We start from the raw sequence: 25,940 nt of genomic DNA on the forward strand, positions 1-25,940 counted from the left end.
ACTGCTTATTGGCCTAAAAATACCAGCTGTAATGTCTTAAAGAGGTTTTCTGTGCTCATAAGAGCCATCCATAGTTACTAACCAGTAAGCTTAGGGGGCAGCAGCGGAGACTCCGTGCTGGACCTGGAGATGTCAGGTAAAGGTCACTGAACTTATTGAATAAAGTCGTCTGACAGCTGATTTCTGCCAACAGCTCTCTTATGCCGATGGCTACCTTAAAAAAGATCTTTAACAAGGTCAAAAGTGGCCAGCTTTGTTCTCATTTTATTCTGCTCAGCGGTCAGTGTTGTATACAGCATACATAGTGATGGAAAGATTCTACAGAGGTGGCAAAGTTAAGATCTGTTCAGGCCTCTGTTCAGATCCCCCGTTGTCAGTTTTGTCCACATGTAGTGTCGACAGGCCTTATAATAGGTCTACCAGAACTTGTCATGACACCCAATACAAGGGAAGTAAAACTAACCTGCTGTAACTTTCTAGATAACAAAGCCTTTTATATCGTCTCCAAGAATTTTACATTTAGAGTATTCGAAAACCAGCCAGAGACATAGAAAAAACCTAGATAAAAAGACTGAGAACCAGGCTCAACTGCCACAATCCAAAGTGATACTACATCATGAAACCTATTGGACATTTTCTCTGGACAAGTAATGGTACAATCAGCATAATCGCACAAAATCTGTAACTGGAAACAATAGAGCACAGCTTTAATGGCCATTACGGTATGATATAGTAGTGTGCATCTATTGCTGAGCTGGGAAAGAAATAACCTTGTGCACCTGAATTAATGGACGTGCCTGTCCGTCACCCTCAGGAGATTGTGCAGGAATGTATTTGTTGTTGGGGGGGTCTCTGACCTCTGTCAGGTGCTACTATCCAACCATATCGGTCCGTAGACAAGATGAACTGGATTTTCTCACATGGCCTGTCTGCCTGCCTGCCTGTCCGGGGATGTGCAGACATGAGGAATGTACAGCGCAGGGCTCTAGCTGCAGATGGACGGCTCGCTTAACCACTGATGCGGCTCCAAGCTGAAGAGCTGAATATATTATTGTCAGCACATTAAACCCATCTCAAGCATATGGGAATCTATTTTAGTGCACAACTCAAAATCATACTCATCTCCAGCAATCTGTATATTAGGAATGGATGCTGGCGATTTTAGTCAGGGCTTGCCTGAATCCGCCAATATGGGAACTATCTCCGAATAGGAAAATCCAAGTAATCTGCCTGGTAAGAACTGAGAATTCGAGTGATAGTGACAACAAACACAAAAGGAGAACTGGCTTATATGCATCATGCAGGAGCAGCTTTGCTACACCCGTCATCGAGTGAAGTCCATCTTTAAAGCATTTTACAAAGAAAATACATTTATATGTAAGTTCAGTAACTTTGAATGAGAAATTGGTTAAACTATGTTGTACTGACTCTAGCCAGTAAATGCAGAATTATCTAGCACCGTCACAAGACATTCGGAGCCCGTTTATTGGCCCATTACATGGGCTGACAAATGGGCTAACATGAATGTTCTGTCCCCATACAGCATCAGGTTATTCGCAGCACAATCCCTGTCATGGGGCGATGGGCTGCTTATAACAATGAGGTTTTATCGCCAGCAGAAACAATCCATTCACTCAATGAATGAGCATTGTCCATCAGGCGATTGCCGGCATGTCTACGCTGGCAGATAATTCGGGGCACTGATAATTGGGGTAAATGCACCTTTACGCAATCCTGCTAATTTCAAAGCCGAAACCTTTCAACTATTCCAGCTGGATCAATGTCTGCACACTGGTTATTCTAGTGGATTGCCATAAAATGTATGGTAATGAAACAGGGATTTTTGTGAGTACTCACCGTAAAATCCTTTTCTCCGAGACGCTCATTGGGGGACACAGAGACTGTGGGTGAATGCTACTGCCGTCTGGAGGCTGACACTAGGTATACAAAAAAAAAGTTAGCTCCTCCTCCGCCACATACACCCTCGCCCCGGTACCGGGCGGAAACCAGTTTAGTGCAAAAAGCAGTAGGAGGACATAAACATAATTTTAACTTATGCCAAACATATGTCTGAAAAAGGACCACCCTACCTTAAATAAGGAATTATTCTAATTAAATAAACAAGAGCCAACTGGCTATCAGGGTGGGTGCTGTGTCCCCCAATGAGCGTCTCGGAGAAAAGGATTTTACGGTGAGTACTCACAAAAATCCCTGTTTCTCCTTCGTCTCATTGGGGGACACAGAGACTGTGGGACGTCCTAAAGCAGTCCCTGGGTGGGAAGACAACTCACCGCTCCAAGCCGCATGCCCTCCTGACTAAAGGTGTGCCACTGCTGCCTGGAGAATTTTCCTACCCAGGCTCGCATCAGACGAAGCATGAGTATGCACATTGTAATGTTTACAAAAAGTGTGCAGGCTGGACCAGGTTGCTGCCTTGCATACCTGCTCTGCCGAAGCCTGGTGCCGAAGCGCCCAAGAGGCGCCCACTGCCCGAGTAGAGTGCGCCCCTATTCCCGTAGGAATCGGCGTGCCTCTAAGACGATAAGCCTCCTGAATAGTTAGGCGAATCCATCTGGCTATGGTTGACCGAGAAGCTGCGAGCCCCTTCCTGCGCCCTTCGGGGATCACAAACAGCGAGTCTGTCTGGCGGAAAGGTGCTGTCCTTGACACATACCTCCTGAGAGCTCTTACCAGGTCCAACGTGTGGAGCGCTCTCTCCACTCTGTGAACTGGTGCCGGACAAAACGAAGGCAGAACAATGTCCTCATTAATATGGAAAGAGGACACGACCTTCGGCAAAAAAGGCGGCGGCGGTCTAATGACTACCTTATCCTTAAAAAAAGTCAAAAATGGAGCTCTGCAAGACAATGCCCCCAATTCCGAGACCCGCCTAATGGAAGTTATGGCTACCAGAAACACCACCTTCCTGGAGAGATATGGCAACGAAACCTCCTGTAGCGGCTCAAACGGGGCCTCCTGCAGGACACCCAGTACCAGATTCAGGTCCCAGGCCTCCAAGGGTGCCCTAAAGGGGGGTACCAAATGAGAGACCCCTTGAATGAACGTCCTGACCTGCATGATGGTAGCGATCTTTCGCTGAAAAAGGACCGACAAGGCCGATATCTGCCTCTTAAGAGAACTCGGAGCCAACCCTGCGTCTAGGCCGGACTGGAGAAAAGCCAGGATGTTGGGGACCGAGAAGGATAATGGCGCAACTCCGCGTTCTCGACACCACTGAAAGAAAACCTTCCAAGTGTTATGGTAGATTCTCGCCGAGGCCGGTTTCCGGGCGCTAACCATTGTAGCCACCACATCACGCCTGAACCCTGCCCGGGTCAGAACCCAAGATTCAACGGCCATGCCGTCAAACACAGGGCCCCTAAGTTCGGGTGGCAGATCGGCCCCTGAGACAGCAAGTCTGGACGTTCTGGTAGCCGCCAGGGTACGTCTGCGAGGAGCTGCACCAGATTCGCATACCATGCCCGACGGGGCCAATCTGGGGCCAGCAGAATCGACTGAACCCCCTCGGTCTTGATCTTTCTGATGACCCTCGGGAGAAGTGGCAGCGGGGGAAATAAGTACGGGAGCCGAAACTGGTTCCATGGTAGGACCAGCGCATCTACTGCGAGCGCTCGCGGGTCCCGAGACCGGGCGACAAACACGCCCACCTTGGCGTTTTCCCTGGAGGCCATCAGATCCACGTCTGGAGTCCCCCACCGCTGGCAAATTTGCTGAAAAACATCGGGGTGCAGAGACCTTTCCCCGGCCGCGATCCCCTGCCGGCTTAGGAAATCTGCCGCCCAATTTTCCACGCCTGGTATGTGGACTGCTGAGATCATCGAGTGGTTCCTCTCGGCCCAGCGGAGTACATGTTCTATCTCGCGCATGGTTGCCTTGCTGCGCGTGCCTCCATGGTGATTCACATATGCTACTGCCGTGGCGTTGTCTGACTGAATCCGGACCGGGCGCCCTGCCAGCAAGTGCTGAAACTGCTGCAGTGCCAACCGCACTGCTCGAATCTCCAACAAGTTGATAGGGAGACGCGCCTCCTGAGGCGACCATTGCCCCTGGGCCGTGTGGTGGCGGAAGATTGCCCCCCAACCGAAAAGACTTGCATCGGTCGTGATCACTAACCACTGATCCGGGGGAAAGGGCCTTCCCTGACGGAGAGAGGAGTCGCGCGTCCACCACTGAAGCGCCCCTCGGACCTGAGAGGACAACCTGCACTGATGATCGAGCGAGAACGGGCTTTTGTCCCATGTCGCTAAGAGAGCATGCTGCAGGGGGCGGAGATGAAATTGCGCAAACGGAATTGCTTCCATCGCCGCCACCATCTTCCCTAGAACCCTCATCCCAAACCGGATAGTGTGGGGCCCCGGCTGTTGAAGGGTTCGAACTCCCTGCCGCAGTGCTCGAGCCTTGTCCTGAGGGAGAATCACCAACCCTCGGGAAGTATCGAAAATCATCCCTAGAAATAGAATCCTCTGGGCTGGAATAAGGGATGACTTCTTCCCGTTGATCAACCACCCTAGGCGAGTTAGGGTGTCCAGAGTAATGCTGACATTCTCTTCGCAAGCTCGAAAGGTCGAACCCTTTACCAGGAGGTCGTCCAGGTACGGCATAACCACTATGCCCCGAGAATGTAGGGTGGCCATAACAACCGCCATCACTTTCGTGAATATCCTGGGGGCTGTGGCCAACCCGAAAGGTAGGGCCACAAACTGGAAATGTCGCCCATTGATTGCGAACCTCAGGAATTTTTGATGCGGGAGAAAAATAGGGATGTGCAGGTAGGCGTCCTGGACATCGATGGAGGCCAAATATTCTCCCTGCTCCATGGACGCTATGACCGACCGGAGAGATTCCATGCGGAAATGCCTGACCCTGATGAACCTGTTCAGGAGCTTTAAGTCCAGAACCGGCCTTACTGTTCCATCCTTCTTGGGTACCGCGAATAGGTTGGAATAAAAACCCCGGGTTTTCTCGCCCTCTGGTACCGGGACAATGACCTCGTTGCGCTGCAGCACTTTGATGGCCTCTAGCAAAGCCTGTGCCCGAACTTCCGTCTTGGGAAGCCGAGAAAGAAAAAATCGTTTTGGCGGATCCCTCAAATTCTATTTTGTACCCGGAAGACACTAATTCTGCCACCCATGCGTCGCGCGCCACTGCGACCCAGACGTGGCAGAACCTGAGCAGACGTCCACCTACCCTGCTGTCCCCGGGTACTGGATGTTTCGAGTCATTTTGTTGAGGTCCTTTGAGACCTGGCCCCCCTTGATCTGGGCGGCCGGCCCCGCATTCTGCCCAAGGGGTTGGCCTTGTACGTAACCTGACGCTCTTTGTCTTGGCCATAGCGAGCTGGGCCGGAATTACCGGCCGCTGCCATCCCTGGGGTACGAATTGCTCGAAAGCGCGTTTGTGGTTGACGAAACGGCACTTTATTTCTCTGTTGTGGAAGAAAGCTGCTTTTTCCCCCCGTGGCGTCTGAAATAATCTTATCCAATTTCTCCCCAAATAACCGGTCCCCCTGAAAGGGCAGAGAAGTCAACGACTTTTTAGAGATTGAATCAGCTCGCCACAGCCTTAGCCATAAGGCTCTCCTAATGGCGATTGCATTTGCCGCCGCTAGCGCTGCGCCATTAGCTGCATCTAAAGATGCATTGATTAAATAGTCCCCTGCCATTGCGATCTGACTTGCTATCTCGCCTACTTCTGTCGGCACCTCTCTATCCTGCAGGATTTTGTTCAAAGACTCCGACCACGACATCATGGCCTTGGCTACCCATGTCGCTGCAAAAGAAGGGAGGAGCGCTGATCCTGATGCCTCATATACCGAGCGGGCTAAGCCCTCTATGAGCCGATCGGTGGGGTCCTTAATGGCGGAGCCACTGGGAACTGACAACAGGGATCTTGAGGCTAGGCGAGACACTGGGGGATCCACTACCGGGGATTCCGCCCATTTTTTACAGAGCTCTGATGCGAACGGATATTTCGCTTCTAGCGTTTTCTGTCCCGAAAACCGCTTATCAGGACGTTCCCTGTGCCGCTGCACAATGTCCTCGAACTCAGGATGGGAGCTAAATACTCTGTGTGGTATCCTGGCCCTTTTAAAAGATACCTTATGACCTGTAGCTGGGGAGACATCATCCTCAATACCCAGAGTCTTATTAACAGCTTCAATAAGACTGTCTACCGTCTCCCGACACCCCGGTATATCCAGGTTCAAGGGTTCCTCTACGTCGTCACCCGAACTCTGCTCGTTCCCGGAAAAAGGTGACGGTGAGCGTGATGCCACACTCGCGGATGCTGACGCACCGGAGGGGCCTGGAGACACAGTATGGGTTCTTTTCCTGTGCGTCTGCCTAGAGAGTGTGCGGCCCCTGCAGGCCGGAGGCTCCTGTGAGGTGGACGACCCCTCCCAAACAAGCGAGCCATCGTCTCTACCCCTATCCGGGGCCTGAAGGGTCTCAATCGCTTTCGTAAGTGAAGCCATGGACCGAGACAGTGATAACGCCCATTCCGGGGGATCCAGACCCCTGGGCTCTGTCGCAGGGGAGGGCTCCTGGGCGCGTTCGGAGTCGCAGGCTTCACACAATTTGATAGTCTGTGCTCGTGGGAACATAACCCCACAGGAAACGCATGCGGCATAAAGGAACGTGTGCGTTTTCCCTTTTCCAGACATAATGCCGCTTACTCCTATCACAAGCTAAAGGGGAAAGGAGGAGGAGGAGGGTAACTTTTAAATGTGCCCCGGGCAGTCCAGGACAGGGTCGCACTTACCCACAGTCTGTGTGCCCCCCTTCCAGCGTGACTCCTTGCACTGGCGGATGCTCAGCCTGGTGCCGATCCTCTGGGTAGGTTGCCCGTGCTTTTTCCGCATGCGGCCTACCCTGCTCTGAAGCCGGGGCCTCGATTTAAGCCAGCGCCCGCCCTAGGCTGAGGGGCGGCGCCGGATCTGATGTCACGCTGGGGCGGTGCCGCTGTGACGCCGCCGACCGTGACGTCACGCCGGGGGCGGCGCCGGCTGTGACGTCGCGCCGGGGGGCGGCGCCGGCTATGATGCTGCGCCGGGGGCGGCGCCAACCGTGACGCCGCGCCGGGAGCGGCGCCGGCCGTGCCGCCGCGCCGGGGGCGGCGCCGATCACGCCGCCGCGTGCCCCTAATGGCGGCGCCATCCTGATGAGTCCAGCTCACCCCCCGACGGCGCCCGGCCCTTGGCCTACTCCGGTCCTACACCCTCGCCCTTCCTGCAGGTAATCTTAGGCGAGGGGCGCGAGGAGGAGGGGGGGTACCTGGCTCCTACTCCTACTCCTTGGCCAGAGCCCTCCCCAGCTGCAAAAACTTACCGGGTATTTTGCTCCGTGGACGGTGCAGGCACCCTAACTCCGTCTGCCCAGCAGGGGCGAGGAGAGGGACCGTCCGCCGCCATGCAGCACCGCCGTCTAGCGTTGGTGGAGCAGTGGGGGCGCACAGACTAGTCTTGTGCCACTGTGGAAGCCCATGGTTTCCATACCTAGGGGTGGACAGGGCTAAGTCTGGCATAATGTCCCACGTCGCGGGAGAGGAAACGTGGAGGGATACTCGCACGTGGTCGCCCGTTGCTGGTTTGGGGAAATCGGATCCTTTCAATAGGATGCGTTGCCCCTGTCTCATCTTCAAAAAATAATAAACACGGAAAAAATAGATGTCTGGGGAAAAGTCCCAGAGATGTCCCTCGGTGCGGGAAAGGATACGCGGAGCGATGCTCAACGCGTGCTCGCCCGTTGTTGGTTTGGGGAGATCGGACCCTTTCTATAGGATCCGTTGCCCCTGTCTCCTCTTCATAGCGAGAGAACCGAAAAGGAATTAAAAAAAAAAAAAAAAAATAGTCTGGAGAACTCCAGACTGCATGTGCCTCCAAAGACACTAAGCATAAAACTGGTTTCCGCCCGGTACCGGGGCGAGGGTGTATGTGGCGGAGGAGGAGCTAACTTGTTTTCTGTATACCTAGTGTCAGCCTCCAGACGGCAGTAGCATACACCCACAGTCTCTGTGTCCCCCAATGAGACGAAGGAGAAATGATTCATTTGTGCCACTACTGAGTTAAAGGGGTCTTTCTCTTCCAATAAAGTTGGCCCTCAGTTGTAGGTTACTATAAACAAGCTGCGCTGTACTCGCCTTCCCTGGATCCACCGGCGAGTCTCTGCTGCAACCTCCAGTGCCTGTCATTTGCTGCGGAGCAGATGGCAGCCAATCAGTGCTCTCATCAGCTCTAATGGGGACGTTCCATCCACACTGGCAAAGCTGTTGAGCTCACTGATTGGCTTCTAGGTGACCATAAGTGCTGTAGTCAATGCATACAACGAGAGCAGTGGTTGAAACTCAGTTCTGCACACGGGGATGGTGATCGTGCATGATTTATTTTTTTTACCAACCTGACAGCAGCCTTGTCAATGGTTTCCAATGATGACCCGAAAATGTGATTACAGCTCATTACCACAGTATAAATTAGTGACCAGCAAAAAATGACTAATGTAATGTTTTTAAACAAACTTTATATCCCACTTCTGTTATGCTTTATTTTACTGTTGGCAACATCCTTTTCTACTAGAGAGGATGTGCTGGCAATCAATGACGTGACAATTATTATGCAGATGTTGTCGATCAAATTAACAATTTGTTCTGTGTCCATGGAAGGACGGTCAGCCTGTCTAGATAAACGAGCGCTGATCGGCAAATGTAGCCAATCAGCAGTTGTTTAAGGCCAGAATTATGTAGGGTCAATGCACTTTTTTAAGATCAAATGATCCTTTAACTCTTAATGGGTGCATCATAACAAAATTACATGCAGATTATGTTAATAGTCGTCGGCTGAGTCCAAAAACCATACAACAGAAGGGTAACAGAACTAGATATCGAGTCACTGTTCTGACTAGGTATTTCAGCAGTCCTATGTAAAACCAGTGATAACATACCATGAGATCATGATAACTAACACAAAATGAGGATCTACATGACCAGTGTTTTCTAAAGCACAGCGAAAGGTCGAGGTCAAGAACATACTTTAGCAACTCAAAGATGTCAATACAACAAGTCTTTGTCCTTGCAAATAGGTTTTAACTGCAGGAAACAAGCTTTCACAAGCTGGTAATCCCTGGTAACATGCAAAAATGCACACCGAGAATGTCTTCTATTCATATCCAAGTCTTACAGAAATATTATTATGTAGATAAACCAGTTATGGATGGAATTTAGGCCCCAGGTCCTGTTTCTAATAAATAGGGAAAAACGTGTGGCTGCTAAAATCAAGTTTTAGTCTTATGGACTGAATTCTTGATGAAATGTGCTGATGATTACTTGCTCAAATGATGGGGCACTCATGTAGGTAAACAAGGAAAACATGAAGATAGAAAACCAAGACAACAATGTCTTGAATGTCTATATATAACTACAGAAACTAGGAATGATCAGTCACCCATTGTTGGGAAAGCAGACAGTCCAATTAATGGACGCGGAGAGCACCCAGCTCTCTAATGTCATTTTGATCACTGTCATATATAATTGTCAGGCGTGGCAATCTCCTGGCTTCTTGTTTTGTTTCTTGAGTCAGGTGAAGATCTTCAAAGGACTTCTGGGACACACCAAGCAATCAGTATGTGACACAGAGGTGAGATCTTAGAGGTCACTAATCTCTGCTTCCTTCATGTGGCTGGGTGGTGACTGTACCAGCAAGACGGGTGGGTACTTGCATGCTTTTCATTAAATCGATTGACTTTGAGTTTGTATTTTACCGCAACCGCCTGACCTTGACATGAGGAGTTTCACATATATCTCACCACTAAATTATGGCACTTTCTCACCATCTACTACCAACAATAGGAACAGGAAACATAATGGGCTGAAAAGGTGGTTAAAAAAAAATATATACAGTATATATCAAATCACAATATAGTCATGTTTTATCCCAGTGTTTATTTATTCTGGATATACAAAGGAATAAAGGAAAAAGTCATTGCCTGAGATTTCATCAATCCATTGGAATTTAAGGTCAAATCTAAGACAAAAAGTATATATGAATACTTACATCTCTATATCCTTCATGTACATCCCCTGATATATCCCCTTCCACATCTCTACAGCCAACTGGACAGAACCTGCTGCAAATAGATAAGCGGAAAAATGGATGAAACATCGAAGTTCAAAACATGTCTTTGTTATTCATCTGTCTTTAACAGATCCCATAGACCTTAAAGGGAATCTGTCACCCCCGGGACATTTATAACCTATTATTATGGGCATACAGGTGATAGAAATGTTAAAAAGAGAAAAAAAAGCCAGCTCACCTGAAGGCATGTGTAGTGGATAGCCCGGACCACGTGCAGTCTTCACGCAGTAACCAAGGAAAAAGAAAAAAGGTCCAGCTTTGCAAATTCAAGTCCAATTTATTGTTAAAAACAAGTCCAAAACAGAGCAAAAAATGGTGTGTTCACATGAGTAACAAGTAGTAGATTACGCGTTTCGAACAATAGCTTGTTCTTTCTCAAAACTGTTTTGAGAAAGAACAAGCTATTGTTCGAAACGCGTAATCTACTACTTGTTACTCATGTGAACACACCATTTTTTGCTCTGTTTTGGACTTGTTTTTAACAATAAATTGGACTTGAATTTGCAAAGCTGGACCTTTTTTCTTTTTCCTTGATAGAAATGTTAAACTTGTCCTACCTGTATGCCTCATATTAACCCCTTTCTGACCTTGGACACAATAGTACGTCCAAGGACAGATCCCCCACTTTGATGAGGGCTCCTGCGGTGAGCCTGCATCAAAGACGGGACATGTCAGCTGTTTTGAACAGCTGACATGTGCCCGCAATAGGCGCTGGTGGAATTGCGATTCACCCGCGCCAATTAACTAGTTAAATGCCACTGTCAAACGCTGACAGTGGCAGTTAACAAGCGCTTCCGGCCGCCAGGCTGGAAATACGCGCATCACTGACCCCGTCACGTGATCTGGGGTCAGCGATGCGTTGGCATAACAACCAGAGGTCTCCTGGAGACCTCTATGGTTGTTGATGCCAGATTGCTATGAGTGCCACCCGGTGGTCAGCGCTCATAGCAATGCTGTAGTTCAGCTACATATAGGCGATCTGCTCATTGCTTATATGTAGCAGAGCCTATAAGGTTATGGCTGTTTCTAGCCTCCCATGGGAGGCTATTGAAGCATGCCAAAATTAAAAAAAAAAAAGTTTTTAAAAACATGAAAAAAAAAAAAAAAAAGTTTAATTCACCCCCCTTTTGCCCCATTCAAAATAAAACAATAATAAAAAAAAAAAAAAAAAAAAAAAAAAAAAATCACATATAAACATTAGGTACCACACTTGGAATTTTTCCTGTTTTCGACTACACGGCATGCTAAAACCAATGATGTCTTTCAAAAGTACAATTTGACCCACAAAAAATAAGCCCTCATATGGCCATATTGATGGAATAATAAAAAAGTTATGGCTCTGGGTAGAAGGGGAGCGAAAAACGAAAGCGCAAAACTGAAAAAAGTGCCAGTCATTAAGGGGGTTAATGGTCTTGTTGTTGAGAAATCTTATTTTATTTTTGTATGTTAATGATTTTGGTGTGCGATGCCTAGAAGAAATCTCTGCCTCCTGTCTTCATTGCCATATCACCCATCAGCGTCACAGTGCCATGTGACATGAAATGGTGTCCCTAGAATATCGTGTCTGCTCCCGGCAAGAGTGCGATTATACAGTACCTATTCTGCCCTTCTATGGGTATTGGCTTCAGGGTTCTTCTGCGCAGGCAAGTCACTGCTATTTATGTTGCAGTAAGCTCCAACCTGCGTGGCAATAAGATGCTCTCCTCATCATGCATACATGGGTCAGAAACTGTATGGTTCCTAACTATTCAAACAGGAAGAAAGTTGGGAGAGCACCTTATCGCCGCGCACGCCGATGAAGAAGAAAGCTGAACCCAATGCCCATAGGACGGAATAGGTACTGTATAATCGCGCTACTGCAGTGCCCAGGCGCAGGACTCCGGAGCCACCATTAAATGTCAGACATGGAGACAAAAGGCAGAGATTTCTTCCAGGTAGCACACACCACAGAGCAAGAAATCATTAGCACACAGAAAAAAAATAAGATTTCTCAACAACAAGACCGCAGCATTTAGGCATACAGATAGAACTAGTTTAACATTTCTATCACCTGTGTGCCCATATTAATAGGTTATATATGTCCCGGGGGTGATAGATTCCCTTTAATGGCAGAGTCTGATCTGCAAAACAGATGAGAATAGGACATCCTTTTCAGCCTTAAGGACCGAACACATGGATCTATTTTTATATCTGGATGGCTCAATGAAACCTTACGAGTCCATGTGCTGGCCATTTAAAAACATACAGCATACAACGGATGTGTGAATGTAGCCCAAGTAGAATGGTACACAACTGTTACAAATGTCTTATGCAAAACCATCAACAAGTTAAAATATGAAACGTTACCTGTATTCAGTCTCCTTAAAATGGTTGGATCGGGCCAAGCATGTGATTAAATCTGTTTTTGAAGAACAAAAAGAACAATTACTTACTATCACATAGAAGAGCACAGTAGTATAATGGTTTACCCAATTAACAATTGATGTTAATGCACAAAAAAAGAGGATGTGGTGGCACTCACCAGTAAAAGTCCATTCTTTATTACACAAACGGGTTACAGCATCTTCATATGGAGAAAGGGAGGGGGAGTGTGCGGCTGACAACGGCCGTTTCGCTCTGTTGAGCTTCTAAGGGACCTGCAGCCACACGCTCCCCCTCCCTTTCTCCCTATGAAGATGCTGTAACCCGTTTGTGTAATAAAGAATGGACTTTTACTGGTGTGTGCCACCGCATCCTCCTTTTTGTGCATTCTGCATTCATATTCATTTTTTCATTCGGTGTGCACCCGAAGTACTGGTTCACATGTGCAGTTTATAACGGAATGAACCTTGATGCACCTCTGTTTGTTGGCACTTTGGTTTTCCTGCGGTGCAGTCTGTTTTTGCTTTTGAATTAATGTTAATCATTACCAAATAACACTCATCATATTGGACCCGCGTTATCTAATGCTGGGTGGCGACCAGCTACCTTCAAATCGGCCACCATTTAATGTCCCGTTTAGACTGGCCAACCATAATTATGTGCCTATAGAACCTGCCATTGTGCCATCAGTGACTGACAGCTGTCTCCGTATGCACCCTTTGGCCCCTTTCACACATCAGTTTTTTGCCATCAGTCAATCTGCCGCTTTTTTATAAAAAAAAAAAAAAAAAAACACATCCGGTGACTGATGCCCTGGATCCGTTTTTTTCTCATAGACTTGTATTAGCGACGGATTGCGATGGATAGTGTCACGTTTCGTCCGTCGGATCAGTCGCTGTCCGTCGTTTGCTAGAATGAAAGCCTATGGGCGCAGGATCCGTCGTCATCCGTCAAATGACGGATCCATTTTTTTTAAATGAACATGCTCCTGATAAGTTAAAACACAAGAGAAAGAATAGATATATATACACACATACACACGTCACTGAGACACACACACACACACACATATATTTATAATTGATAGAGTTCTACATAGCATAATAGCCACTAAGTCAATTGCCGGCTTCAGTAAAATCATTCCCGAACCCGACATGATAGGACACATGGTTTACATATAGTAAACCATGTCATATCAAAACGATTTACATATGTCAGTGTTTAATCAATTTAGTAGTTTGTGTAAGGAAAAATTTAGAACTCTAGGAGTTAAATTTAAGGCTTTAAATCATGGAAAAAAAATTGCGTGGGCTCCCACGCAATTTTCTCCGCCAGAGAGGGAAAGCCAGTGAATGAAGTTAGATATTAATAGCCTAGAGCGGGACCATTGTTTTTGTCCCCCCCCCCGGCTAAAAAAATCTGCCCCCAGGCACTCCAGAAAAGGCACATCAATAAGATGCGCCTTTTCTGACACTTAGCCTCTCTATTCCCATGGCCTTTAGCGGTGGCTTATGGATTAATAATAATGGGTTAATGTCATCTTGCTATTGAAAGGTGACATTAAGCCAGGTTAATAATGGAGGTGTGTCAATAAGACACCTCTCCATTATTAACCATAGAACAGTAAAGGGTTTAAAAAGACACACATTAATCAAAAATTCTTTTAATGAAATAAATACACAAAGTTATTGACAAAATTTATTATTCTGTCAATCTAAAAAACGCCCTTGTTCTGTAAAACCCCCCAAAAAAAAAACAACACTATACATACCTCTCCGCCGTTCAGTCAGGTCCCCCGCTGCAATCCATCACAAGGGGTTAACTAGTTTACAACGGGGACCGGTGCTAATTCTACCGGCCCTGCTGTAAACCACTGCAGAATGAATTAAATCATGTCTGCGCAGGCACCCCGGCTGACCGGAGATGAACTAAGAAGCAAGGGAAAAAACTGATGTGTGAAAGTACCCTTATACACAGATGGCTGTCAGTCACTGATAGCACCGCCCAGGGGACCAAAAATCCCAGAAACAGCAGAGGATTAAATGAATAAGACACAGGTTATACTGAATCCTTTCTCACAAAACTGTGTATCAATCTACTCCTCTGCCCTATGGCATGTTGCCTGCAGAATGGACTGCATTTTCATGGTGACAGGTTCCCTTTAATTACATGTGTTTTCTGCTTAGAATGGATGAAAAACCCTAAAAACTGACATGTTGCAGATATGAAGCTGCTTCAAATCCGCAAAGAAAAAAAATTAAGCAACGTGTGCATGAGATTTCAGAAATCTCCTTCAGTTTGCTACATTTTATCACACAAAATAGTGACGTGTGAACATATCCTTAGTATTCAATAATATTCTGCAAATAACACAGCAAAAAAAAAATGTCCTGCAAGTTTATGTTACTGACATTTGGGCTCTTCCATTGTGCATTAGTTGTCCTACTGTATATTTCTTTTCCAAATAATTTTATTGAAGGATTTTCAACAATAATGGGGAGGGAGAGTAAGGAAGGGAGGGGGATGGAGAGAGGGTTGAAAAGGGGAAGGACCAAGTGGTCCTGTTAAATTTCCGATCAAATCACATTTTGTGAAACAAAACAGTAAGTTATGCAGTCATGTAAGTAAATCCAGTAACTATATAATCAACAGCTTAAATCAAGAGACTTAGAAGAACGCAGATACAATGTCTTTCACTTAGAGGATATAAAGTGATCCATCTTTCTACCAATTTATACACAAGCTATAACTGGGTAACTGTCAATACCTGGGTGATCGCTGCTGGCAAAGTTGAGTAAAAATCCCCGCCCAGACACATGGAACCCGCTCTCAAAGCGCACCCTGACTTCATTGGTGTCCAAGTAAAGCTCTTTAGATGCAGTATTCTGGTTTCCACAATAGCTAGCTAAAATTAAAAAAAAAAATCTGTTTATATATATTTCTTTGGCAACACATATTATAAGATATTCAGAAAAATCCCAATAAGAAAGATGCAGCTGACGACACATTTACCCATCTAGAATATTGTTATTTAGGATAGGTTAAAACTGCTCACTGAGTGTTTGGGTATTAGTAGCATGTGGTGAAATGAAGAATTATTCAGCTTTCCAGCTCTTCAAGTATATAAATCTCATGAAAACATCCATAGAAACTACATGTTTGAAACACTGAGGCGCTTCTGGCGCGTAAAGCACCCTCAATCATCTTTACCCACCAGAAACACGTGGGTTTCTAATATGAAGTTTATATGTAGGTTATCATGATTTTATGTACTTACCAATAACTGAAGAGTTTACGTCTGGGAAGCTGGATTATTCTTCATTGCTGTTGTGCCTTGGCGGAGACACCTTCCGTGCTCCGGACTGGATTGGGGCTACACGTGGTGAGATGGATTTCTTTGCCTATTAGTAGCTTGTGCCTTAGATGCCAGACTGCAAGTCCCTAATAAAGCCAAAGGGACTTGTGTCTTCTTTTAACCTTAAAATTATGTTTTCCTTTGGATTTTCTCCATCAGTCATTACTGATGGATATAAAAAATATGGTCCAGGTGAGAGGCCAGGTCATGGCACAACATGTCTCTAGCAATCCATTAGATAGATGATGACTTGGAATCCTCACCGGAGGAGAGTCATCATCACACAGGATAGTAATGGAAGTGTCAGGCATAATCTACACAGTGAGCTACAGGCAGGAACTGAGGATTAGGGCACTCAGTGACAGACTGATAAAGGGCATCAGGACAGGCAGAGAGGTCCTTATCTATCCCCTGCTCAGCAGACTGGTCTTCAGACCTCTCCCTGAGCATTGCTACACAACTGATGGACCTTTCCTTCCAGGAAAACACGATCAATTATCCTTAATCAGAGCCCAGGGTTCTGGGATGGAAGACATGCAGGGACTTTATACCTGCCTGGCAGAACAAAGATTCCCCATTCCCCTATTCTCAGGAGGCAAGTGTAATAAATGTTAGACATCTACAAATAGAAAAAGCACATAAACATGTTCCCCTTTATTCTGTTATTAAGAAAGCAAAAAATAAGAGGCTGGAGGGCAACAAAGACAATATCAGATCATATTCAACATATGCAGTGGCATTTAAAAGTTTTGGAACCCCTAATTACTATTAGTGTTATAGTTAATGGGCCAATGCAGAAGTTTGGGCACCGCTGGAGATTTTATTTTTGACCAAGGTTTCAGACCTTAATTAGTCTGTTAGGGTTATGGCTTGTTCACAATCAAGGTTAGGAAAGGTTGGGTGAAGCAAAATTTCCCAGCTTTATATAGAAACGAAAGATGCTCTACCTACCCTCCTGACAGGTCTATTTTATCAAGAATTTGCACACTTCAAAATCAAGACCAAAGCATTAGAGGTATGCGTTAGGTTGTTGCCCTGTTACTTCTCCAAGGAATTTATGAAAAAATTTACAACTGGGCGTCACCATTTCCCCTTGCACACTGACACTGTCCAATCAGGGCTGACCGTATCAGACGGTGTAAAAAGTAAAACACACCCTTTTGACAAGGAAACGGTAATTGTATCATGCATTCCTAAGAGTAATAGTAGCGGAACAGAACAATTCACAGCTGTGAGAAGAGGTGCTACAGAATTGATATATCAGTCATAAAAATCAGGAGAGAAGACCGCTTTAAGGCTGGGTGCACACGTTGCGGATTGTAAGCGTTTTTGCCGAGTTTTTTCGCCGCAAAAATGCATACAAAACGCAACCCATTGAATTCAGTGGAATTCCGCAAATGCTGTGCTAATGCTGCGTATTTTTCCACAGTGGAATCGCATCGCGGAAAAATATGCAGCATGCTCATTCTTTGTGCGTAATCGCTTACTTTCCCATATGTGGCTATGCCCACCATGCTCAAAGTAAGCGGATCATGTGCGGATGGTACCCAGGGTCTGGAGGAGAGAAGACTCTCCTCCAAGCCCTGGGTACCATATCCCTGTTAAAAAAAAGAATTAAAATAAACAATTGCGATATTCTCACCTTCCGACGTCGCCCTGAGTCCTTCCTGCCTCTCGCCACGCTGCCGCATCTTCCGGTCCCAGTGATGCCTTGCTACCATGACCTGTGATGACGTAGCGGTCTTGCGTGATGCTACGTCATCTGGGGTCATTGTCGCAAGGCATCACTGGGAACGGGAGTTGCCGGGAGCATCGCGAGGATCGGGAAGACTGTGGGGGTCCGCAGGAAGAATATCACGATTTTTTTTCAAACACTATGTTTGACAAGTGTGACCAACCTGAATCAGTTTTCCAAACGATGCTACAGATCGCTTGGAAAACGCTAGCATTCTGCAAGCTAATTACGCTTGCAAAACGCTAGTTTTTTCGTGGGAATTCCGCATGCGAATTTCCTGCAGCAGGGAGTTGCGCACGTGTGCACATAAACTCCCACTATAAACATATTTACAGGATTCTTCAAAAATTTGCAAGGAGTAAAAATGCCATGAAATTGGGGAATTGAGTAAAAGTACTGAGTTTACCTGGGAAGCAGAGGGGATTGTATACCTCGGGATTACCATAACTAGTTCAATCCAAGCAACCGTTAAAGCAAATTTAAATGGTATCCTTAAAACTATCTCCCAAGATATCTCTTTCGTCTCACAGATAGATCTTTCCATGTTTGGAAAAATATTGACTGTTAAGTCTATCATCTTACCCAAGGTTCTTTACCTTTTGAGGACCCTTCCAATTAATATTCCATTTCAGTCTATATACAATATACAGAATATTATAACTCATTTATATGGAACGATAGGAGGCCTAGAGTGTCGGCAGAAATTCTGTACAGACATAAATATAGAGGAGGTGCAAGCCTTCCCAATTTACAGGCGTATTATATGGCTCTCCTAATCAAACAGAGCTGGTGCTGGCTCAATATAATCTGATCAATTCCGCCTGGCTTCACATAGAGAGGCACTCAAGTAAAACAGGAAATACTCGGGAATTACTTTTTCATTTTTTGTTTCAAATGCCTCAAAGAGAATCTTCACATCCCATTATCTCTGCTTGTTGTAGAGGTTGCGGACAACAGGGAAGCCTTTCTTTTGGTGTTGTTTGAAACGAAAATACCTATGGCTCCAAGTCTCACATCATATCAATTCTTTCTCAGATAAATTTATTCTTACTCCCCAGAAAACATTACTTTCCATAGATTTGGATCATCTGGACTTATCGGTGAGACAGGTTATCATTCATATTCTCCTAGTTGTCAAAAACAATATAGCCTATTGTTGGAAGAAACCTGACCCACCTAAATTTTCCGACATTCTGGACAAAATTCACCAACACAATGTCCTCGAATGGAGGTTGGCGATTAGTAACAAAAATATTCACAAATACAACAAGAAGTGGAATATCTGGAATAAAAAATTTAGATATATCTAATCTTCATCCGGCTTACTCTAGTTAATGACTGGTTGGCATTGCCGTTTTGTACCTCTCTTCAGGAATCGGGAGTTTGTATATATATTATCTCTTGTTATACATCTCTAACTATATATGATCTGACCCTTCAATTGAAGATAGGTTTCTCTAGTTTTATTACCTTTCCCCTACCTTTTGTATATACTCCCTTTCCTTCCCTTCCCCCTCACCTCCTTCCTTACCTTCGCATCTTACCCATACCCCTCCACTTGGTTATAACATTTCAATAAAAAATATTTAAAAAAGAATAAAAATGCCATAAAAGGCTGCAACACTGAAATGTTTGGATTATACACAATGAAATTCGATGAAAATGTGAAAACTAGATGCCATTTGCCCCATCATTAATCTATATGTTTGGTATTTTTGGCTACAAATAAGGTTTCTCTTTAGTTGAGCAGATCACTGACAGTAATAACACGTGTCCGACTATTCCAGCTTCCTTTTCTAGAGGCCTACAACAGACTAACATCCGTTATGACATATCGTCCTGGAGCGCACACAATACAATGCACATATTCCAATGCGATCATACCTTTTGTCCTGATTCTTTACGTCATATGTTGGCTAAATAACAGGAAACTATCATTTGTCCAGGAATGACTTTAACCCAAACAGGCGCATCTCAGAATAATAGGTACAACATAAAAACAGACACAGACAATGTGCCATAAAAATGGGACAGAAATAAAAATGCAGACATTGGTCTCTGTGACCTTTATAAAAAAAACACGTCCACATGTGAGTATTTGGCTGTGCGGGAACCGAGGCACATCGTAACACTGAGGCGTAAATTACAAGTGGATTCCAGTTACAGTTTTCTAATGTAATAAGCGAGATAGTGCAAATGATGAATTGGGGCCTATTTTATATATTTTTTTTATTAAGTCACTTTTCTTTTTTGCCTTGTGGTTTTTGTTGCTGTTTTTCGTGCCTCATACTTCAAAACATCACATGTGGTTCATTACTTTGAGGGCAAAGTCTTTATTTTTTGTCATTAACCTTTGTTTTGCAAATTTTTAGTACAACAAGTTACACATTTTTACAAATGGCGTACGTAAAATCACCCAGGTGTGGGGTGAAGCTGCAGGAGAGGGGCTAGCGTGCACTTGTGCAAACCATTTAGCAACTCTGGACTCGTGCATACAAACACCAAGGATTTCAATGAATATAATGAACTATATCCTGTAACTTTTCCCCCCAAAATATATAAATCTAAACAGCTCCTCCTGCTCTATAACATCCTGCCTGCAAATCAGATACAATTTTCAACACGCCAGATTCCCTTTAATAAATCATTGGCCAGTACTAGCACCAAAAAGAAGTGTTTGTGGGCATCACCCAAAACTGCAGTCATCATATGAAGTCTACATGCCTATTTTAGATCCAATCTCTGGAATCATGTGATTAGATGTCAGATTTGGTGTCTAGGTGCTTATTGTAGATCGCATGTAAATCGTGATTATTGTTCAAATGATTTCTTCATGAGGACAGAAGGAGGAGAGGGTAGGGTGAAAAGCAACAGAAGTTGAAGAATCTCCACCAATAAATAGTGGTTGGCTGCTGCCAATATATGAAGTGGTCACCTCCTAAACCTTCTCTGATGTCTGTCACTAGATGAAGCAGTCAGTATTTGGAAAAGTGCAGAATTAACAGTTCAATAAACCTTGTTTGTACAGACAAGTTCTCCCACTCTCCGCACGCTCAAGCTCTGGTTGTAATTGCTGCAAATATTGTAAACCGTCGAACTTGAAGGGCCATGTCGTGGTCTAAGGTCTAATAAAATTCTTGTTTTGCATGAGCTCCTTAGTGTATCCTGAAACCCTTCACTAGACGGGGTTGTATTGTACAGCCGATTTAGAAGGTGCGAGAACAGTGCCCTTATGCTAATATCTTGTGACATGAACAGCTGTTTGTAGAAGCTCAGGCTGAACAAAGCATGAGGAATGCACAGCCGAAAACAGAGGTCACCTAAGGGTAAGAGGACTTATGCTCAGACTCCTTAAGCTCCACAACACAACCTGTTAACTGGTAATTAATTGTAAGAGAGATAACATATAATTATTCTGTAATCCCTTCATGCAGTTTACTGAACAAGAGTAGGCCGAGTAGACATGGCAGACTGACTCATGCAGCATGGTCAGTGCTGCTACATGCACCAGAACTCCCGACATATACTTCAAACACACGCATTCACCCAAGAGTTTTCCTGATTATCTTGTTATACCCCCCCATAGTCAACTACACTATTCTATAGGCATCAAGTGACCCATAGCTCTCAGTACCTCAGTAGCCTAAGGGCATCATATAAATGTACAGTGGCATACATTGGAGGAGTCCATCAACGGTCTAAGTTGGGAAGTCCTCCTAACCTATAGGCCCGATGTTAAAAAATGGACATTGCAAAAGAAGTGTTAATCCACCCTTAAAGGGGTTCTCCAGTGAAGACAAGTTATCACTCATCCACAGGATAAGCAATAACTTATTGATTAGTGGGGGTTCGAACTTTGCCGATCATCTTATCGGCAGTAAGGAGCACCTTTATTCCCGTTGGAATGAAGCTGAAGTTTGAATACTTGACTGTTGCGCCATTCATTCTCTAAGTGGCTGCTGACCATTAGCAGCTCATAGAGAACGCAATAGAGCAGCGATTGGGCATTCGCACTGCCAATCCATTCTAGGAGATAAAAGCTCTAGTTTGAGAATAAAAACTTCCCATTCTTTTGATTGATGCGGGTCTCAGCGCTCAGACTCCCATAGATCAGTAAGTTATCACTATACAATGGAAGAATGATAAAGGGGTTTACCAGTGAAAACAAGGTAAAGCACAATTCCAGAGTTTTCTTTTATTGCACAGCTGGAGAGGTGCCACTATTCTAAGTTCCCTGCACTTAGGGTCCCGTTTCACATAGCGACGCTCCAGCGATCCCGACAACGATACGACCTGGTAAGGATCGCTGGTGCGTCGCTACATGGTTGCTATTAAGCTGTCAAAAAGTCAGATCTATTCAACGTCGCAGCAACGATACAGCGATCCGTACAACGACCTCGGCGGTCATTGGGACCTTGTCACACAGCAGCTACTGTATTCTGACGACTCACGCCTGCGTCCCTGAGTTCTGCGTCACTAACGACGTCGCTTGTCGGCATCAAACACAGCGATGCATGCTGGCCAGCGGGACGCCAATGATAAAAAATGGCCTAGGACATTCGAGCACGATCAGCGATATCCAGCGGGAAGGAGGTGGTTGCCGCTATGTATCACACATAGCGAGATCGCTGGCGAGGTCCCTGTTGCATCACAAAACCTGTGACGTTTCAGCGATCTCGCTAACAATCTCGTTATGTGAGATGGGGACTTTAGTCTCATTCTCATACTTACCAGCTGGTGTCTTCTTCTGTTATTGATGCCACTCCGATAGTTTCGGACCTGCTGGATCGATCCAGTGTTTGCTGGGCAGGCCGGAGGTCACTTCTCAATGTAAGTCCATGAGAGACAGAATGAGGCCAGAATGAGGCTCTCAGACTTGCATTGAGAGCTTGTGACTGCTACATCTGAAGTCCGGTAAGTCAGAACTTGTAATCACAAGATGGCAGTGTGGGACCGGAGAGGCACCGGGTAAGTATATTACTGGGGGCAGGGAACTTACATTACACCACTCCAACGCTAAAAATTAAGACAAATGCTGGAGTGGAGCTGTAAGCAAGATGGAAGGTGCTATAGCATATTGACACATCTTGGTCTAGTGCCTTTGATCATCTAACCATCCCCTGGTGTGCTGGCCCCAGCTGCCAAATTATATCCAACCAGCTCCCACAATCCCTCTCTCCTGACCCTGTGGTGTGGCCTATATATGTAGTAGTTCCTAAGGGGAAGCACGCAGTGTGGGGTGCAGCACGCAAGCATCCCATAAGCAAAGCATCCAGCAAAACGGCAGTTATACATGGCAGTTAGTCAGGGCAGGAGTCAGGTAACCCACACTTTGCTATCCCTTTTAACCATGTGCTTTACTTTTATCCTCCTGTGTTCCCTTGCCATCCACATTCACCACCCTATCCCCCCTCCATCACGACTCATACACATCAGTCCCTCTATACTTCCCTTTCCCATGTACAGCTCCCACGCACTCCTCACCTTCCTGAGAAACCTCAGCCCATCTTGCCCAAACACATCGCAGAAAAAAACTACTTACAATTCCAACAACTATTTGCTCTTTATCTTCCTACTCCTACTGATTTCAGGGGACATCTCCCCCAACCCTGGTCCACCATCCCCCAACCTCAACCCCTACCCTACCTCATATCGAAACCATAATAATCTTATTAACATTACTTGCACTCCCTCATCTCCATCTTTTAATTGTGCCCTCTGGAATCCACGGTCTGCTTGTAACAAGCTTCCTTTCCTACACAACTACTTTCTGAACAACTCTCTTAATCTGTTGGCCCTCACTGAAACCTGGATTCAGGATTCTGACACTGTCTCTCCTGCTGCCGTTTCCTACGGTGGCTTACAATTCTCTCACTCCCCGAGACCCAAAAACAGACCTGGAGGTGGAGTCGGCATACTCCTGTCCCCAAAATGCACTTTCCAGGTCATCCCCCCCAGTTCCATCACTCTTATTCCCGTCTTTTGAGGGCCACACCATCAGGCTCATCCGTCCCCTCTCCCTCAGGGTAGCGGTCATATACCGGCCCCCAGGCTCACCCACCCACTTCCTTGACCACTTTTCAGCCTGGCTGCCGCACTTCATGTCCTCAGAACTTCCAACCCTCATCCTGGGAGACTTCAACATCCCCATTAACAGCCCTACTTCCACCTCTGCATCCCAGCTTCTATCACTAACCACCTCTCTAGGCCTCTCACAGCTTTCAACCTCTGAGACACATAAGGACGGTAACACCCTTGATCTGGTCTTCGGTCGGCTCTGTTCAATCTCCCACCTAAATAACTCACCGCTTCCACTCTCTGACCACAACATCCTCTCCTTCACGCTCACAAATCCTCGCCCACCCCAGCTCACTCCTACCTACCACACAGTCAGAAATCTACAAGCTATTAACCCTCAGACACTTTCAGATTCCCTACGCTCATCACTGTACCCAATCTCCTCTTTCCTGTCCTAATCTGGCTGTTCATCGCTACAATGACACTCTTAGTAGCACCCTTGACCAAGTAGCTCCCCTCACCCTCAGAACCTCCAAACACAGAGTAAAACAGACCTGCCTCACATTGCAAACTCAACTTCTCCAGCGATGCTCTAGGAGTGCTGAACGCCTATGGAGAAAAACCTGCACACTAGAAGACTTCATCCACTTCAAATTTATGTTAAGAACCTATAATGCTGCCCTTCACCTCGCCAAACAGATCTACTTCACCACCCTGATCTCCTCACTAGGCAACAACCCCAAGAAACTTTTTGACACTTTTCACTCCCTCCTCAGGCCAAAAGCACAAGCCCCTATCACAGACATTTGTGCTGATGACCTGGCCTCCCACTTTACAGAAAAAATAGATAATATCCGTCAAGAAATCTGCTCCCAACCACCAAGTGCTGTGACTCCCATCCCTTCCTGCATCTCCCCTGGCTCACTTTCCACATTTGATCCCATAACAGAAGAAGTCTCCAGACTCCTCTCTTCTTCTCGTCCGACTACATGCACTACCGACCCCATGCCCTCACATCTCCTCCAGTCTCTCTCTCCAGTCGTCACAACCCAACTAACTACAATCTTTAATCTCTCCCTCTCCTCGGGCATTTTCCCATCCTCCTTCAAACACGCCATTGTTACTCCATTACTAAAGGAACCTGCTCTCGACCCATCCTGCACAAACAACTACAGACCAGTCTCCAATCTCCCCTTCATCTCTAAACTTTTGGAACGCCTAGTTTACTCCAGCCTTACCCGTTAACTCTCCACTCACTCCCTTCTAGACCCTTCACAGTCCGGCTTCCGCCCCCTACATTCGACTGACACTGCACTCATCGAAGTGATCAATGACCTTCTGACAGCAAAACGTAACGGTGACCACTCTCTGCTCATTCTTCTTGACCTATCTGCAGCTTTCGATACTGTTGAGCACCATCTCCTACTCTCTAGGCTCCAATCACTAGGCATTAAGGACACTACACTCTCCTGGTTCTCTTCCTATCTCTCTGACCGCTCCTTCAGTGTTTTGTTCTCTGGCTCCACGTCATCTCCTCTTTCTCTTGCTGTCGGGGTACCTCAGGGCTCAGTCCTTGGCCCCCTTCTTTTCTCTCTCTACACGGCCCCAATTGGACAGACCATCAGCAGATTTGGCTTTCAGTACCATCTTTATGCTGATGACACACAACTATACATGTCTTCCCCTGACCTTACCCCCGCTGTACTACAGAACGCCAGTGACTGTCTGTCCGCAGTCTTCAATATCATGTCCACTCTCTATCTGAAACTCAACCTCTCTAAAACTGAACAACTTCTGCTCCCACCGTCTACTAACCTCCCTAAATCTGACATTTCCCTCTCCGTGGGTGGTACCACAATAACACCCCGGCAGCAGGCGTGCTGTCTGGGTGTTATGTTTGACACCAATCTCTCCTTCACATCCCATATACAATCTCTTGCCCGCTCTCACCTAAAGAACATCTCTAGAATCCGCCCTTTTTTTCTCACTATGGAAACAACAAAAACCCTCAATGTTGCATTGATCCACTCCCGCCTGGATTACTGCAACGCTCTATTAATTGGCCTCCCCGTCACTCGACTATCCCCTCTCCAGTCCATACTTAATGCAGCGGCCAGGATCGTCCATCTGACTAATCGGTACTCGGACGCGTCCGCTCTTCGCCAGTCCTTACATTGGCTGCCCATTCATTATAGGATCCAATTCAAAGTACTTGTTCTCACCCACAAAGCTCTCCACAGTGCGGCACCCCCTTACAGCTCTTCCCTCATTTCTGTCTATCGGCCTAGCCGATCGCTGCGCTCTGCAAACGACTTTCGACTAACCTC

The 25,940-nt window shown here is 46.0% G+C and overlaps 1 protein-coding gene across 1 annotated transcript in view; it reads right to left on the bottom strand.

Moving 5' to 3' along the window:
* DCBLD1 (discoidin, CUB and LCCL domain containing 1) overlaps positions 1 to 25,940 on the bottom strand; it is an 84,472-nt gene that overhangs the window by 16,187 nt on the left and 42,345 nt on the right. Inside the window, exons 3-5 of the mRNA XM_073575943.1 lie at positions 15,273 to 15,410; positions 12,491 to 12,542; positions 10,064 to 10,136 (exon numbers count right to left, since the gene is read on the bottom strand). Of these exons, the coding sequence (XP_073432044.1) occupies positions 10,064 to 10,136; positions 12,491 to 12,542; positions 15,273 to 15,410 (263 nt within the window). The remainder of the gene's footprint in view (positions 1 to 10,063; positions 10,137 to 12,490; positions 12,543 to 15,272; positions 15,411 to 25,940) is intronic.

Source organism: Dendrobates tinctorius, unplaced genomic scaffold (assembly GCF_039654945.1).
Source record: "Dendrobates tinctorius isolate UK_male_01 unplaced genomic scaffold, ASM3965494v1 ptg000046l, whole genome shotgun sequence".
NCBI classification, from domain to species: domain Eukaryota; kingdom Metazoa; phylum Chordata; class Amphibia; order Anura; family Dendrobatidae; genus Dendrobates; species Dendrobates tinctorius.